Source organism: Canis lupus, chromosome 7 (assembly GCF_048164855.1).
Source record: "Canis lupus baileyi chromosome 7, mCanLup2.hap1, whole genome shotgun sequence".
Taxonomy (NCBI): Eukaryota; Metazoa; Chordata; class Mammalia; order Carnivora; family Canidae; genus Canis; species Canis lupus.
Window position 1 is genome coordinate 72,368,763 of NC_132844.1, and position 18,880 is coordinate 72,387,642.

General features: G+C 35.1%; 1 protein-coding gene across 13 annotated transcripts in view; it reads right to left on the reverse strand.

Moving 5' to 3' along the window:
* The window catches only part of MED23 (mediator complex subunit 23), a 44,850-nt gene that overhangs the window by 24,541 nt on the left and 1,429 nt on the right, over positions 1-18,880 (reverse strand). For 9 of the 13 annotated variants that reach the window (XM_072833886.1, XM_072833881.1, XM_072833895.1 and 6 more), the window contains 10 exons: positions 16,785-16,909; positions 15,701-15,812; positions 14,421-14,519; positions 13,556-13,657; positions 12,836-12,905; positions 11,301-11,413; positions 9,689-9,784; positions 9,130-9,147; positions 3,892-4,092; positions 1,953-2,096 (listed from right to left, as the gene is read on the reverse strand). In XM_072833886.1, the coding sequence (XP_072689987.1) occupies positions 1,953-2,096; positions 3,892-4,092; positions 9,130-9,147; positions 9,689-9,784; positions 11,301-11,413; positions 12,836-12,905; positions 13,556-13,657; positions 14,421-14,519; positions 15,701-15,812; positions 16,785-16,909 (1,080 nt within the window). The remainder of the gene's footprint in view (positions 1-1,952; positions 2,097-3,891; positions 4,093-9,129; positions 9,148-9,688; positions 9,785-11,300; positions 11,414-12,835; positions 12,906-13,555; positions 13,658-14,420; positions 14,520-15,700; positions 15,813-16,784; positions 16,910-18,880) is intronic. The other 4 variants (XM_072833885.1, XM_072833883.1, XM_072833894.1 and 1 more) reach the window with 2 other exon arrangements.

The window sequence follows — 18,880 nt, forward strand, 5'->3', positions numbered from 1 at the left end:
TAAAAAAATAAGCACATTATGAAATCTTACTAAATGTCGATGAATATACTGAAAACTTAGAATTTCTGAAAGTCACATATATGCTTTTCAAGAACATATTACAATTCAGAATACATAATCTAAATAAGCACTAATAATATACATCATCACACTTACACATATATTGTATATTGATAGGAGAAATGACATGGATGTCTAGAACTTGCTTTAAAATTATCTAGTGTTAACAAAAAAGATGAGTGGAAAGATGAAGCAAGGATATTTCCTAAAACTATAATGAGATATCCCCTCATGCCTATCAGAATGGCTGAACTCAAGAAACACAAGAAATGAGTTTTGGTGAGGATGTGGAAAAAAAGGAACCCTCTTGCACTGTTGGTGGGGATGCTATCTGGTGCAGCCAGCCACTGTGGAAAACAGTATGGAAGTCCCTCAGAAAGTTAAAAATAGAACTACCCTACGATCCAGTAATCAATTGCAATACTGGGTAGTAAAATACAAAAACACAAATTCAAAGGGATACATGCATTCTTATGATCACTGCCACAGTGATTATCACTGTAGATAATCTACAATAACCAAATTATGGAAGCAGTCCAAGGGTCCATTGAGATATGAATGAAGAAGATATGATGTGTGTGTATATATACATAATGGAAAATTATTCAGTCATAAAGAAGAATGAAATCTTGCCATTTACAACAACATGGATGGAGCTAGAGATTATAATATTAAGTGAAATAAGTCAGAGAAAGACAAATACCATATGATTTCACTCCTTTGCAGAATCTGAGAAACAAAACAAGTGAGCAAAGAAAAAGAAAAAAAAAGAGAGAGAGAAACAAACCAAGAAACAGACTCTAGGGCAGCCTGGGTGGCTCAGTGGTTTAGCGCTGCCTTCAGCCCAGGGTCTGATCCTGGAGACCCAGGATTGAGTCCCATAGGCTCCGTGCGTGGAGCCTGCTTCTCCCTCTGCCTGTGTCTCTGCCTCTCTCTCTAGGTCTCTCACAAATAAATAAATAAAATCTTAAAAAAAAAAAAAAAAAGAAACAGACCTAAAACTATAGAGAACAAACTGACAGTTCCCAGAGTGGAGGTGGGTGGGAGGGATGGTTGAAATAGGTGAAGAGGATTAAAGAGTACACTTATGATGAGCACTGAGTAATGTATAGAACTGTCAAATCATCATATTGTATACCTGAAATTAACAGAAAACTAAAACAAAAAAGTCTTTCTTGGTGATGAGTACACAGGAGTTTATTTTTCTATGTACTCTACCTTTTTTGTGCATTTAAAAATTTCCATAATAAAATGTATTTTTAAAAATGGCAATCATTAATATGTATCACATTTTACTCAAATACTCATAATAAAATAGGGAGAACATACTCAATTGAAAAAAGATATTAACAGATACTAATGTTATTTGGTCACTAGATGATATGTATGGATTAAAAGAGCTTAATGCTTTTAAAAACTGTAAACCTAGTTAGAATACAGAGAAAGAGCTTGCTATACAAGATGTTTAACTTTTTTTTTAAGATTTATTTATTCATTTATGATAGACATAGAGAGAGGCAGAGACACAAGAGGAGGGAGAAGCAGGCTCCATGCTGGGAGCCCGACGCGGGACTCGATCCCGGGACTCCAGGATCGCGCCCTGGGCCAAAGGCAGGTGCTAAACCGCTGAGCCACCCAGGGATCCCAAGATGTTTAACTTTGATTTAAGATAAGCTTCAGAAACAATCCAGTTCAATTTCTTCACTTTACATATGAGTAAATAATGTCAAAAGGGACTGATGTCCATCCTGATTATGGTTAGTCACAGAATTGGGAAAGAACTCAAGTTTTCAACTTCCAAATCTAGTGATCTTTTCACAAAATCACACTAAAATTCTTTAACATAAATTAGACATAATCCATCACATTATTAACTATTTTGTAAAACTTACTTCTTTTTCTGGGTATAGAAGGTCAAAGAGCTTCATGACAGGGAGAAAATCAGCTAGTGCATTTTTCTGAATACTTCCAGAAATGAATTGCAGGAGAACCCACATTAGATGATCTCTGCCTTTAATCAGTCCTCGCCCTGCTAACTGTAAAAGATGTTTAAATACATGTCTACACAGCTGGCTAAAGAAATGGATATAATAAAGTTTAAAGAAAAACAAACCAAAACCAAAACCAGAAAAAACCCTGTCCTCCAAAAGTTAGCATCTAACTTTGGCATTTACAAAATACTTAGTCTCAACTCAAGACATACCAAGCAAAGCCTTTTAAATTATTTTAATATTTTATATGTTTCCTTCTTGACCCCCAAAACAGGTATGAATATCAAAAGTTAAATGTTTTAGAACATAACTAAGTTGACCACATATACAAGAGAATCAAGTTTAATATTAGATAATGACTACAAATAACTCATCAAAACACAAAGAATACTTCATGATACCAAAAGGATTTTTAATTTAAAATCTTCAAGTTGTTATCAAAAAACACTTCTAATTTCCTGCAGACTGTAACAGAGATCAATGGTGGTGGAAGTGGCAATGGGGGGTAACTGGTGGTTAAAAGGATTTTAACAATATTTACAAAAAAGTTTCCCCAAAATAATCCATGCTGTAGAGATGTTACAGATATAACAACATTTATTTCCATTCAATGCATCTAAAATCTTATGATAAAACCAACTCTTCTACTTGTATTCCCTATTTTGTTTTTTTTTTGTTTTTTTTTTTTTTTTTAATTTTATTTATTTATGATAGTCACAGAGAAAGAGAGAGAGGCAGAGACACAGGCAGAGGGAGAAGCAGGCTCCATGCACCGGGAGCCCGACGTGGGATTCGATCCCAGGTCTCCAGGATCAGGTCCTGGGCCAAAGGCAGGCGCCAAACTGCTGCGCCACCCAGGGATCCCGTATTCCCTATTTTGGACTCATTGTTCCACTTTTTCATTCACTGCCAAAATAGAAACCAGAGAGTGATTCTAGACTCCTGTTACTCCCTCTGTTACCTACCCATGGCCAAGTCATTTTCTCAGCACACCTGTCTTAGCACACCTGGTCTTAGGCTCCTCCTCTCTGTTGTCCTGGTTTGACCTGTCAGCATCTGCCACCCAGATCAGTGCAAAGGCTCCCTTACCAATTTTCATGCCTCTGATTTTGGCTCTCTCCATCTTTATGTCACCATCTTTCTACATGTAGCAATTAGCAGTAATCTTTCCCACTTCTATAATGATGAGGTCATTCCCTTCCTCATTTACCTCCCAAAGAGATCTAAATGCCTTAGAACAAACACTTGCCCATATAAAGTTTTCCATGTCTGGTCTTGCCTTCCTGCCTTCCTAATCTCACCAACACTTTTTGTTTATATTTTTCTTTCCAGTTCTCACACACATTTATCCTTTCCCAAATGATCACCTTATTGCTACAGAAACACTTTCCTATCTTTTCCTCTTGGCAAATTTCTACTTGTCCATCAAGTGCCTTCGAGATCTCTTTGATAAAGCCATTCCTGATGTTTTTAATAGGGACTATTCTCCTTCATTCCTATTGCAGGAAAACATGCTTCCATTATGTGAACTATTAAATTATAATCATATTGTTTATTCCTTTATCTTTCCACTAGTAAGGAGCTCCTTGAGGGTACCACAGTGCCTTTTCATTTTGTATCTGCCGGTTCCTTGCACTATGAATATATGGAATGAATGACTGAAACCAGTATCTACAGTGACAAGAAAGTGAAAAGTTTAGAAACCATAAAAGCACTGTGCAAAACAGAAATTGGGGCGCAGAACTTCTGCCATTGCCGAAATCACTAGGCAAAGTCCATGGTAGTCTAAAACATACTAATCAACAGGTGATGTGGCTCTCACAAAAGATTTAGCACTTACCTTCTGATGAAGAGAAAGGACCATATGTGGAAAACTTGCAAACTGGAAAAGCACAAAGAAAATGAGCTGACTCGAGAGGTGCTGCCACAGGAGTTGGCTTGTTCCCCCATCGTCAAATTTCTCCTCAGTCTCGGACCGCTCCATGGCATAAACCACCAGATCCACCAACTGGTCCTCCAGCACAGGGCAGCGCTGCTTGTGCTGTAGGGCAGAGATTAGATACAGTATTCCAAAAGCCTCCCTGTTAGTTTCAGGAGTTACTGGTTAATGGGCATTAATTGTAACAAGAGGCTGAGAAGCATGGAATGAAGTTGAACTTAGAAAGTTAAGGTTAGGTTTAGTCTATTAAAGCTGCATCATGTTACACTATCATAGAGGATGAGTTCCAAAAAAAATTATTTTTCAGATCTCATAGAAAACAGACTTCTTACTAACTTCTGACTTTCACTATACATGTCATTGTTTCAACTTGACAAAGGGTATTTATTTGTACAGTAGAAAATTTTGTTACTTCTCTTTTGAAAAAAAAAAGATAATTTAAGAAGCATAAGAAATGAGGATAGCACTATTAATTTTGCATTCTAACTCAAAATGTAAAAACCTTGAATTTTCAAGAGTCAAACATTGTGATGAGAGCAAATGAAGCAATGAGAATCTAAAGCAACCACCACAAGTTTATGCTAACTTTACATGCAGAGGTGTAACTGAATAACTGCCAGATTACTCAGTATCTATTTTTCAATGTGTAACGTTGATCCTGATATGGAAAATTCAGGAAATGGAAACTTCCTCAAACAAAACAAAACAAAACAACCCTCAAAGTTAATCTCTGCTCCTCCTTCTTAGAAGACAAACATAATGCAGCTTTAATTTTAAATTAGACTGTTTTAAAATCTAAAACAAGAAAAATAATTGAATTTAAACACTAAAAATGAAAATGCAACTTCCCTTTCTAGAGGCAAAAAGATTTATGTTTTTAAAAGTGATTTAAAAAATATACTTTTACCAAAAGAAATATGTAAGCCATATTTTAAGCCATTTTCGTACTTCTTTTATAAAATATGTTATATGACTTAATAGCCAGGCAGTTGGAAGCCTTTCTAGTGAATACAATTACTAATACAGATGCCTTTCCTCTAAACTTTAGACATAATTATTAGTCTTTTGCCATGAAAAAGGGATATGATTTCTTTAAATTTAGGGAAAAAATGCAAAATGGGGACAGATTTGGAAAAAACAAAACATAATGAACAGCATCCCCTCTTTTGCATGCTTTTTGCCAGCTCCAAACTTGTAAAGCTCCAATATAGCTGCACTTTCTTAAAGCATGCAAATAAAACAAACATTTATCCAAAACAGTAAGCATCAATGGTTGTTTCATAGTTTTTCCAAAAACACAATGCCATGATCACAGTTCAACCACATTACAGGTTTACAAATAGCAATATTAACACCACCAGTTGAGACTACAGTACTTTCCCTCCAAATGTAATTATCATTATGAAGCAGAGCAAAGTGCAACAGACAACACTACAAACTATTTCTTATATCAGCATGCAAAACTACTGTGTACAGGGCTTGAAATTCACTAGTTCTGCCAACCACCAACAACCTAAGAAATATGTCAGACAACACAAATTTAGAGTGAAATCATTCAAAGTATACAAGAGTCAGAAAAATTTGAAAAGAAGTAAAGCCAGGATTTCCAGTAGGAATTTTTCATTAGTGATGGGAATTTGCTTCTAGTTTGGAAACTAACCAATTTATCATCTATTCCTCCAACCATGATGGTCTTTCATTGGTCCACTTCAGGAAAAAAGAACAAACTAAATAAAATTGGTTTTTAGCACCTGAGTCATTTTGGAATATCCCTTTTTAGTATTAGCCATTTATTTTTAAAAACTGGATTTTTACCTACATATCTTTAACAGTGTTGTAATGGTCATACATTAATGATTTAAAGAGGAAAACCAAAAATGTTACAATTTTTGACAAAGTAAGAACAACTAGGAAATTTATAGTTAAAGCTGATGATCTTTCAATACACACCACAACTCAAATTACCTCTACATTTAGTGTTAAGAATGACATTAGTCTGGAATTTCTATGGCATCCAGCGCCCTGGCAACTGAGCGTGGCTGAACATCCATCAGGATTAACTCTACGTTTTCCAGGTGTTTTGGTTAAAGCCAAGGATATTTCTCAAACCGAATTTTGGGATAGCTTAGTTCCTTTATTTATTTGCCAATTTCATTAATACCATAAAAACCCTCCACTGAAATATAAAATGATCTGTGTAAACTACTTAGAATAAGTTTAGCTTTAGCTTTCATTACTAAAATATAAGTACATTAAAACTAATACTCTCCACCTTGTAGACTATTTTACAAAGTGGAACAAACAAAAGCAGTTTAATGATCTGATAAAGATTAATTATCAATCACTAGGCTTTGGTAAGTTGGTAAGCCACTGGAGGCTTTATCTATGGCTATTCACAAAGTGCTTTTTGAAAGCTTTTGTAAATTTAAGTCAAGATATAGGCATATAAGTTGAATTAGCTAGTTTACATCATATCTATAGGCAGATTTAGTTAAAACCTGTTTAAATAAGAACCTAAGTTCTGTATTTTAACAATCAAATTTCTGCATAATAGTTCAAACTGCATTGGAAACATAGGGACAAGGTATTAATAGAAACACATTAACTTCTACTCATGCCCCTGATCCTTTCCCACCAGTATTTCAAATGACAAATGGTAATGCTTTTCAGTCTAAGAAACCATATCGTATATTAAATAGTCCCTGACACTTTTGATACAACAGTTCTGGTACTGTTTTTGTTGTAAAATTTTAACATATACTTAGATGGGCTTACATTAATTTCAAATCATTATTTCAGTGCTAGAAATCAATTTTAAAGCAATACCTATTCAGGACAAGTTGGGAAGAGAAATCCCTTTGTATTACATTTATCATATTCTTTGCTGATCAGAATTGAATCCTATGCCAGTTAATACCACTTTCAGTGGTGCCTTTCAAAGATAATTGAGTGATTAGTCAATACTTCACTATCTCAGGGTACTCAGAGTTCACACACTACCACATAGCAGCTAGAGGAGTGTATCTGGTTGTAATGTTCTTATTCAGCAGAAAGAACACAAAGTGGTGTAAACACACAAAATAGGATTCTTCCACCGTTGAACACTTCACCCTGCTGGTCACCGAGCTGGGCTATTATTTATGACTTTCTGAATGTGACCGACTTCAGGATAAAATATAGCCCAATTCCTACTGGAAAATGCAATATGGACAGCTCTTAAAAGGTTTCAAGCTTTAAGTAAATTATTGCTAGAGAAAGGACAAGAAAGTATAGTGCAGGATATAGTTCTGTAATGATAAAAGATGTGATAAGATAACTTGTTTATTTTTAATCATATGTTTATACTTTGTATTTTCATTTTCTACTCTACTTTCCAGGTGGTAAAAATAATATCAAGTCAGTTCAGCATATATCTTCCATCTACAAGTCCATTCACTACAGAGTTTTCTACCAAAACAATTACTGATGAATTGTGAACTTTTGACAATGTTTACACTGGGACCAATATTAATGTTCTGTCAGCATTTCCATTATAAACTTTATTTTTTATGGATTTATGTCTCAGTCATAAACTTTTTTTAGGTTGAAACTTGTTATTAAAATAATCAAATAAAAAAAAACTCTTCCATGAATTGTTTTGTCAATTTCTACTTTGAGAAGAGCTGCATCCCAAGAGCAAAAAGCTCATGATAACTAAGGCTATCTGGGGAAAGGTACTTGCAGCTCGAATGACCATGGGTACATTTATCCACCAAACTGTAAGAAAAACTGAGTCAAGTATGACTTAAAGTTCATTGCAAAAAGTAGTTTTAAGACAGCATGAAGCATTCTTTCAAAGTTGACTGAATACTTACCTCTAACTCAAGTGGAAGTTGATCAGAATTAATAACTTGGTATTTAAGATAGTAAATTGACGGGTTATATGAAGTAACTGTCAGATACTGTAGTGTGAAGCAGTTTCAGGTTCACATGTACATAGGCTTGTCCAAACAAGGAAAACTTGGTAAATTTTTCAGAAGAAAAAAACTTAAAATAATAAAAGAGATACTGCTACTAGGGTGAGGTTTGGCATGCAAAGTTTCAACACTGAGCAAGTTTTATGGCCAAGCTATATGTCCTTAAAAATAGGGCTTTATAAATGGAAGCACTGGCACAACCTTCACTATAGTATTGCAAACAGGAACGCTATTTTATATAACCTAGACAAGAATGTCTTTATAAAATAAAAAAAGCTGGTCTATTTTAATATGTTGGGCTCAAAAATTTTTAACAAAAATAACTGGAACCACTATTTTGCTTAAAATCTCAAAGGTGAAAAGTCCTGGAATAGACTTGGGACTGTATAAGAGTTTGGTTTATAAAGTTTGGCCACAGTGTTTTTCTCCCACCGCAGGTAAACTTCAACTGCGAGGAGCCCACTCTAGGAGGAGGACACTTCTGGCAAAGACTGACAAAGAAGGGTGTTTGTCGAGCAGGTGTGGGGTCACCTAAGAGTGTGACATTTCTTAGTCAATCCCCATGTTTCCAAAAAAAACCTTCCCTGCATAAAGTTTACCACTCCAACTCTTAAAATAACGTCTCTATTAAAGTGCTTTTTCCTCTTTTTGGTTTTGTTTTTAATTTTTGTTTTAAGGCAAAGCAACATAAGTAGTTTTTACAGATGTTATTTATTTATGTTTTAATCATCTGGAAAGATAAAGGCCACCACAAATCTTTCCATCTCTGAAAATTCCACAAGGCAAGCTTTAGCCCTAAAGTATTTAAAAAAACAAAAACAAAAACAAAAACAAAAAACAGTAAAATGGAGTGGGAAGGAAAAACAACACATCAAAAAGTGACAGGCATTATTGTGTGCCCGGTGTTGTCTCTTAGTTTAAAAAAAAAAGAAAAAGAAAAAGGCAAAAAGAAAAAAAAAGAATATATATATAAAAAAAAAACCACCAAAAACCAAAACCAAAAACAATCCACCAAAAACAACTCTCATATCCCAAGAAGAAATTCATTTTAGTGGCCTTGGTCTCAGCATGGTCCTGCCAATTTCAAGCCCCGACCATACATGTATTCTCTAAATGGAATCAGTGGCTACAAAGCGGCCAGCGTATCGTTAGTCACAATACAACAGTAAGGTTGTGAACATACCTGAGCAATGTTCAAGGTCTAGAGCATTGGAGGATGGGCAGGACAAGACAGGACAGAACAAAAATAAAGGAAGAAAAAAAGAAAAGACAAAACAGTGACTATGAGGCCAGCCTCAAGGAACCCAGAGTCAGCACAAACCCTCCCACATGTTAAACCACCAGACACAAACATACACTGAAAAGGGGGAAAAAAATCAGCAGTCAGGCCACGCTGAAGATACCAAGGGTTATAAAAAGAGCCATCCAAACAAAAAAGTAAAAAAATTATGGTTAAGTCATGTGTAGGTTTCTCTGGCAAAAGGTATACTTGAAACTGGCCTTATAGAAAAAAAAGCAATGCAAAAATAAACCAACTTTTAAAATATCTCCTTTTTAATTTAAACATTTTTAAAGTAATATATAAATGATAGGAATAATACATTGTTTAATAAACCATATATTTAAAAAAAATCACCAAATAGTTCTTAACTGTTTTGCTCAGTTAGCTCTAGCAAAGAAAAGAGAAAAGAACAGTGCAGATTCTATGCAGAATTTACTTGGTTTCCAGCATAGTACAGTACCTGCTTATTTAAACCTAGCATATTGCAGACCATATCCCTGGAATAAGGCTGCTCCAATACATATCTCAACAAAGCAGTCTGGGGTTCAAACAGATCCTTTAAAGAAAATAAAAAAAATTATTGCTTCAAGATCAAAGTAAATGTTAATTCAAATAATTTGAAATTGGGATAAAAAAATCTGCTAAAGGCACTTGTTACCTTCACACAGTAGGCAGTATCTAGTGGAAAAAAATCATAGGATTTTAGTGCTTAGAGTTTGTCTGATCCCACCCCTCATTTGATAGGTGATATAACTGAGGTGAAGGGACTTGCCCAAGGTCATACAGAGGCTAAAATTTTGAAAGATTTCAGTTACAGTCAAAGGAGAGTCTTAAGCATCACTGTAAGGAAAGGATTTTCTGCCCAGATGTCTAATCAAAGAGGATGGAGGCAGTTTCCAATCATTTTCATACAAGTGTGAACACACACTACTTCCAAATTTGGAGAGGACAAATGACTTGGTAATACAGGGGTTAATAGTGTAGATCCTGGAATCAGATTGTCTGAGTTCAAATCGGTGATTGGTTACAATTCCTAAACATGGGGTCTTAGTCAAGTAACCAGCCCACTCTGGGTCTCAGTGTCATCATCTGTATAATGGGGATACTAAAAAAATAGTTGAGAATAAGAGTTATTGCAAAAAAGTTCTCAGAACACTCTTTGGCATATAGTAAGTATGTAATGAACTGATCTGTTCTCAATATTACTGTTACCGTGATAACTGTAAATTCCATTTAGTTTACCACTTTTTCACATTCCCAAGTTTTGCTGACAAGAGTCCAGGATTGTGACCCTAGTTTGACTATTTCCCTCTCCACACTTTTGGACTAGTCTTCTAATCACGCTGTAGATTATTTTTTACATGAAACATTTACATGAAAAATCTGTAGTCCTCCTCATACCCTGCTCTGTAACCATTTCAACTCCCAAGATAGTATAATGAATCTATCATATTTCATTCTAGCTTTTTATCTATATCTCACGCTTCATTTTACTGATACTTGTAGATTTTTTTCTTTAGAGAATATTCTACTCCACTTTTGTCCTCTCCAACCCATTAAAAAAAAAAATCTAACACAGGTAGGGGTAAAGGGGTGCTTGGCTGGGTCAGCTGGAAGAGCATGTGACTCTTGATCTTGGGGTCCCCAAGTTCAAGCCCCATGGTGGCATAGATTACTTAAATAAATTTTTTAAACACTAAAAACAAAAAAAAACCACAAAAAATAAAAATAAAAAAAATCTAACAAAGGAGAGGCTCACTCTTCAAATTTTAAGAAAAGTACAAATTCATTTTTGGTCCTTACTTTGTAAAGGAGGAATAAAAGCAAGGATTCCATTATAAAGATTCAGCTTCCTTAGCCTAAGTGCTCTGTTGGGGGCCCACTGGAATATAAACACCCAATATTACAAACCACAAACCACTTGGATACTAGAATTACATGATAAACCATAAACTACTTTTCATTAGATATATACTTCAGTCTATGAAGAGATAATGTAGCATAATACATCATATAATGCAGGATGAAGAATATTAGGTGGACCAAAAGTTCCACTGTATTTATCAACATACCTTATCATATGGCAAAAGGCCTTTCAAAGGAAAACGAAGAGTTGCAGGGTCCAATTTCCATGAATTACAAATGGCTCCTGAGTTATTTACAACTGGCAGAAGGCTGCAGCGGCCTATGTATCACAAAAAATGTTTTAAAGTAAATGTGAACACAGAAATGCCTGGTCCCTCATTCACACTAAGAATATTTAATAAATATCTATGTTGAATCAGGAACTGATTTTAAAAAGGTTGTAATTAGGGACACCTGGGTGGCTCAGTGGTTACGCATCTGCCTTCAGAGCAGGGTGTGATCCCGGGTCTCACATAAGGCTTCCTGCTAAGAGCCTGCTTCTCCCTCTGCCTATGTCTGCCTCTCTCTCTCTCATGAATAAATAAATAAAATCTTAAAAAAAAAAAAAAAAAAGATTGTCATTAGATAGAAATTTTGGGGATTCTCTTTGATTATTTTTAGTCCAGATGGCTGGAGACCAATTAACTGTACAGGCCTTCCAAACTAAAAAATGTTACATTTGTGCAAATATATAAAGATCAGCAAACTATAATCCATGGGCCAGATGCAGCTTGCCCTGTTTCTATAAAGTTTTATTGTAACACTGATGCTTTCCTACAACAGCAGAGTTGAGTAGCTGCAACAGACTTTATAGCTCATAAAGCTAAAATATTTACTCTATCATCATTTATAGAAAAAGTTTGCAGATCTCTAGCCTAGGGTCAACATGATTAACTTTATGCATGATGTTCCTAGAGGCCTTAGATGTAGCATATGACCATCAACTCACATATCCAACTGCCTAATGACTATTGTCACTTGGATGTCTCTCAGACACCTCAAGCTTAACGAATCTTTAATTGAATTCATCACTTCTCAAACCCTCACCACTTTCAGAATTTATGAAATGATATTAATATCCACTTAGTACAAAAGCTAGAAATCTGAGAATTATCTGTCTAGTGTCTGCTTGCTTTATTTTTGTATTTCCAATCTAGAATAGCACCCAATTCACAAGAAGTGCTCAAAATTTGGTGTCACTAGATAATATTCTATATACTCAGTGTTAGGCACTGCACAAATTGCCAAATCACACACTTGTTCTTAAAAGCAAATTCTAAGAATGTAACAAAACATGAAAATATGAAAAAATAAATGAAGTACAGAGCAAAAGTGTGAAGTGGAATGGGCTTAAAGAGCCTGATAGTCTTGTGTATCACAGACACAGAAGGATAGGTGGTTGAGACTTCTAGTTGTCTGAAGATTCCCTGGTGTTTTACTAGAAGTTCCCTACGGTCACCAGGAAACGTATCTTCTAGAACAATTCTATCTGGAGCTCAGACCAAGTCTAGGTAGTTGCTTTTCCCTCCCTACATTCAGCCAACAAAGTACCTAAAAACAAGTAAATGGCTATCATTAAGCTTTTACGTAATTACCAAAATGACAAACCACCAAGACATATATAAGATACCATCTGCCAATTCTGTTGAAAAGTTCACTAAAAATCAGGTACTATTTAGTCCATTTTAAATTATAATCTTACCACAAATGGAGTTTATTCTTGCTGTGGGTCTGAAGGTATCCACAAAGTCTGATACCAGGTTTCCAAGTAACTAAAACAAAAACAAAAACAAGAATAAAAAATAAAATCAAGATTGTTTTGAATATAACCATCATTTACGTAAAATGAGACAATATATAAAGATTTAATACAATACCTGACATATAAAAATTACTCAAAAGTCAGTTCTCTTTTACTTCCTTTCAAACAATTACTTCCGAGTTCATCTGTCCCTGATTATTCCTAATTATACCATCATGTCTTTGGCTATTTCATGAAGCTGGTATATTTTAACAGATGATACAGAAACTAAGGTGCCTGGGTGGCTCAGTTGCTTAAGCGTCCAACTCTTGATTTTGGCTCTGGTCATGATCTCAGGGTTGTAAGATCAAGTCTTATGTCAGGCCCTGTGCTCAATGGAGAATCTGTGTGAGGTTCTCTCTCCCCAACTCCCTCTGGCCACCCACCCCCACCCTGGGCACATTCTGTCTTTCTCTCTAAAATAAAGAAATAAATCTTAAAAAAAAAAAGAAAAAGAAACTGTCTCAGTAGGATAGCAGAGAAATACATTATAATGATAAAAAATATATAGTTTATCTCAGGATAAGTACCCATTTTAAAAGTAAGCACACAAAAATGAGATTAATATAACTATTTTTTATTAAAATTTCTGTTAAAAAACTTGGAAAATACCAGATTTACCCAGTGTGGAAGTTTTCCCTCAGGATATAGTTTCCTGATCTCTGTAACTGCAAAGTAGGCTGGTAATAAACAAGCATTTCTTTCCAGGATATATGCTATAACCTAAGAAAAATAAAAGAACAATGTTATTCTTGATTAGTTCCACAGATAAGCCCTTTAAATGCAACAGTGGCAATAACAAAGATATTAAAAGATATTATTTCATGGACTCATTGGGTTTCATCTACAGCATAAAGGAATTTACTTACATGTAAAGAATCTCTAAAAAATGAAGACTAATGAAAAATGAAATGGATGTTGCTAAGTAACTGCTTTAAATATTGGTAGACTCTAATAGGAAAGCAATAGACCAAAGTAATAATTCTTGCAACATTAATTACAAAATACAAATATCTTTTAAATGGTCCATAGGCTAAAGTCTTATAACCGTTTAAAATACTGTAATGTCTATATTACTGTTTTCTTAATTAAAAGCCATGTCTTGGGATCCCTGGGTGGCGCAGCGGTTTGGCGCCTGCCTTTGGCCCAGGGCGTGATCCTGGAGACCCGGGATCGAGTCCCACGTCGGGCTCCCTGCATGGAGCCTGCTTCTCCCTCTGCCTATGTCTCTGCCTCTCTCTCTCTCTGTGTGTGACTATCATGAATAAATAAATAAAATCTTTAAAAAAAAAAAAAAAAAAAGCCATGTCTTAATTAAACTTAATTTTTTCTTTTGAAATATAATAAAACAGCATCTTTAAAACTAGAAGTGATTTTTATAGAAGTATCCAAATGGAAGTCTATAACTACCATACATTTGAAAGGCATAGAACTACAGAAAACTACACTTTTTTCAGGTTATGAATTACAGACATGTCTAAATTACCTCTCTTGCTGCTAGAAGTTGCTGTACAACAGCTGAGCTCACTGTATTGGGAATTGTCAAGATTTTCTCCAAAATCACTTTTAAGAGATCCCGAACACCCTGATAGAAGAAGAAACCCATAGGTTAAAGCCAAGTAATGCCCCCTGTGCTAGTTAAAGCATTTAAAGATTTCAACATTATATACTCAGAAAAAAATGTTACCTTCAAGGTCACATTTTCAATTTTTCTGAATCAGAGCTAACACTCGAGTCCCTAACATTAGCCCAAAAGAAGAGTCATGTTCCAAAATAGAATTCTAAAGAATAAAAATTTGAATGAACAAAGAAAGTCCTTACGAATAAAAATTAATCTTTCTACACTGTGCTAAGCTTTCTGGACCCTACTGTTACCCTATTGTATTGTTATCCTATTGTAACAATAGAAATATTTGTAATTTCTTGTCCAAAAAGCATATAGAGAAGAAATTCCATTCAATATGCATTTACTGAGTATAAATTGTGTGACCAATCTTATAGAAAAGACAAAAACATACACATAAAAGGAATTAGAAACAATTCTAAAACACCCTACAAATAAAAAGGTAAAAACTGCATGTTAACCTTCTAAGGGAAATGAAGAGAGAGAGAGAGAAAAAAACTTCTTAGTTTTAGTTTTCTATTAAATCATGATTCAAATCAATAATTACCACTTAAGTCATTTTAGATTAGAGAAAATACAGACATAAAACACAGGGTTAGGTAATGATAATTCTTTCAAACAGAACAGTAACAAAAGTGGTTTGAATGCAGGAGAATGGTTGTGAAGCAAGGGAGATCTCAAGCTGTATAAAGATACACAGGGAGTATATGCTTTTATTTTTGGGTCAAGAGATAAGTGCTGAAGGATGTGTGTTCAAAGGTGGTCAAAGTGGAGGTGAAGCAGGACTTGCTCACTTATCAGTTGATGCCTACATCCCTTCACAGTTCCACACAGCCCTGCTCTGTGCTCTTTCATTTGAAAGGGGCTGCAACAATCATAAGATCTGTGGGCTGAAGGAGCCCAGAGTTTGCTTGGTGACTTCCCTATTCATCATATAGCCACATGCATTTTTAAGAATGTTGAGAGGAAAGCAAAGAAGCTGTAGGAAACATTGAGTAATTTTAAATCCCTTTAGGAAATACAACAAAATATTGATTTTGTAAATGCTTCTACTTCATTTCCCCTGTCAGATTTTAAGATATACACACTGAAAAATTATTCATGTCTGAAAGTAATTACTTTCTATAATTAGGAAAAAATACCTTGTAATCCACTCCCCCAATTATTTTCCGGACCAGCTTAAATGTTAGGGCCCAAAGTTGTGTTCTTTCCCATTCAAGTGTGTCAGAGTTTATCAGGCATTCACAAACCATTCTAGAAAATAAAAATACTCATTCCAGTTACAAGACAGAATTTTGCAAGTCTCTAATAGCCAGGGTCCATGTACTCTGGACATTACATTTGTCAGTGTTCTTCAGAAAGATACATTACTATTCAAGAATACTCTTTACAAAATTACAAATATGTTACATTTTTTACTTGTGTGAAAGACAGAACACAAAATAGAACAAAATAATATGATATTATATTTTTACTAGAAAGAAATCCAACAAAAGCTATTGATTAAATGTTTACCATCTTCAGTTTGTGGTAGGTTGTATTTTTCCAAGATGGCTGCAATAAGATTTTCAATCCCACATGCTCTTCTGAAGGGGGACACTGACACTCCTCCCATGAACAGGTGGGAGAAGGGACTAGATTCTTTTCCCCTAAATGTGGGCAGGCCTAAGATTATGACAAAAAGGACATTTACAACCCCAAGGCAAGGTATTACAACTTCTGCCTAGTCTTCTTTTGAATGCTTGATCTTGGACACCATCATGCTGTGAGAAAGTCCAGGTCACATGGACAGGACCTACATAGATTCCACCAATAGCTCCAGCTAAGATCCTAGATGACAGCCAGGCATCAACCACCAGACATATGAATGGGGAAACCTTCGTGATAACTATAGCTATAGCCACCATCTAATTGCAATCACGAGACCCTGAGATAAAAGTGCCTACTGAGCTCAGTCCACCACCATAACCATGAGTGTTAATAAAATATTAAGTGATCCTAGCCCCTGGGCTGAAAGACAAAGTCTATCTGGGTTTGAGCCTTTAAGTATACAATTCTAAGAACACTACGTCCTAGAAACTAAAATCTGAGATTTTATGAAGGATTACTTATTGAGCCTAACTTTCTTCTTCATTCCTTCATGTTTTTATAAGAATCTTGGCCAATTTCCAAACATTAAAAAATCTTGAGATTCTTTGGATTGCTCATATCCACCATTAAACATACCTGGGTGGAAGGAGACCAGTCTCTACTGCCATTGCTAAACAGTCATAGAGAAAAGAAATTCTTTTAGGACTATGCTGGCCATGAATAAATTTAACAATCCACTGGATGCACTGTTCATGAGATTCCTGGAAAATTAGAAAATGATTGCATTTTAGGTCCAAAGTGATATTTTATAACTGACAGATAACTAATACTATACCTGAGAGTATATCAAAACTATGAATGAAATACTCCATTATAAACATTCATGATGAAAACAATTTAAAAAAATGGAAAAATTCAGATTTAGTATTTCAGTTATATTAAGCTTAAAATAATAAAATTCTATCAATTCCCATCATTTTTATTACATGAGACCTCCAAAAGGAGGAAGATTTTATTAATGTACACATAGTCAATAGAAAACTCTAAAAAGGACTGTGTATGGCATTGTAAGAAGTGCCCTAAATGGCAGATTCAAACATTCCTGTCACTGGGGGAAAAATCCATTGTGAGTTAGTACATCAGCCTCACGAGAACTGTGTGACTCTAATCCTCAGCTGCCCAATTGTGAATCCAATGACATATTAAATTTCTAGACTTGTATAACTTTAAATCTGATATCAAAATATAGTACCCATATCAATTTGTCTTCTAGGATTCCCTCAAGAGGAACCTACATGTCCTCTTCTCTGCACTACCACTGTGCCTCATACACACTTCTATTGGAATGTATAATGCCGATTTAGAAAGATCTATTTTTTTTTCTGGCTCCTCTATTAGAATACAAATTTCTGAAAAACAAGGGTCATCCTTAATTCATAAATTGTTTAACGAATTATTAAAATATGCTGAAAGCATGTTCAACACCAAAGAAGTACAAAACAAACCATAATGAGATAGAATTTCTCATTTTAGATCAGCAAACATCAAAAAAATTTATTAACAACCTACTGTGAGGCCCTAGGGAACAGATACTTTTACACATTCCTAGAGGAGTACAAATTGGTATAACTCTTATGGAAAGCTATCAGGAAATTTCTATAAAAATTTTAAGTAGACATACCCTCTAACCCAGCAATACTACTTCCAGGAATTTATTCAGTGTCCTGTGCACAATATTGTCCATTGTAGTATTGTTTAAAGTGGAGTAGTTAAGAAGTAACCTAAATAACCTAAACTGGAGTAGTTAAGAAAAACCAGGGGACTGGTTAAAGGAAGGTGCAATCATATAATAGATTATGTTGCTGTAAAAAAGAAAGGCAGAAATAACGTTCAATGGATTGACGTGGAATTATTTTCAGATTTTAAGAGTAAGAGGAAAAGGGCTAATGAACAGTGAACACATTATGTGAATGTTCTATAAAAGTTGATCCTATATGTGTAAAATACCTCCAGAAGGCAACAAACTGAGAATACCAGCTACTGATACGAAAAAGAGCAGGTGTAAGCTAAGAGAGATGGAAGGCAGACTATTCATTGGGTCCCCTTTTTGGTACTTTTTGCATTTGGAGCCATATGAATAGATTACCTATTCGAAGACAATTAAAACAAGATTTAAGGGACGCCTGGGTGGCTCAGTGGTGGAGCATGTGCCTTTGGCTCAGGGCGTGATCCCGGAGTTCTGGGATGTAGTTCTCCAACGGGCTCCCTGCACGGAGCCTGCTTCTCCCTCTGCCTGTGTCTCTGCCTCCCTCTCTCTCTCTGCGTCTCTCATGAATAAATAAACAAAATCTTATATAAAAAAAACAAAACCCACAAGATTTATGCCTATGTAACCCCATGTTTGGGAAGTAAGTCTTACCACCAGTGGTCAAATATAAACAGTTCTCATTTTCCTACCAATAATGCAGCATCAGAAGATAATACATTCCTGGAACACCAGCTCTTTAAGGATCACACATTTTGTCTTTTTCATGGATACATTTTCTGGTGACTGTTCTTTGTTACTAAGTTCTACTGCTCCTTTCCTCATTTTTCTTAGAAGATCTGTGTATCTTTATTATAGTATCCTTATTGTGGCATCTTTGTTATCTTTACTATGGTATCTTTATTTATTTATTTTTTAAAGATTTTATTTATTTATTCATGAGAAACACACGGGCGGGGGGGGGGGG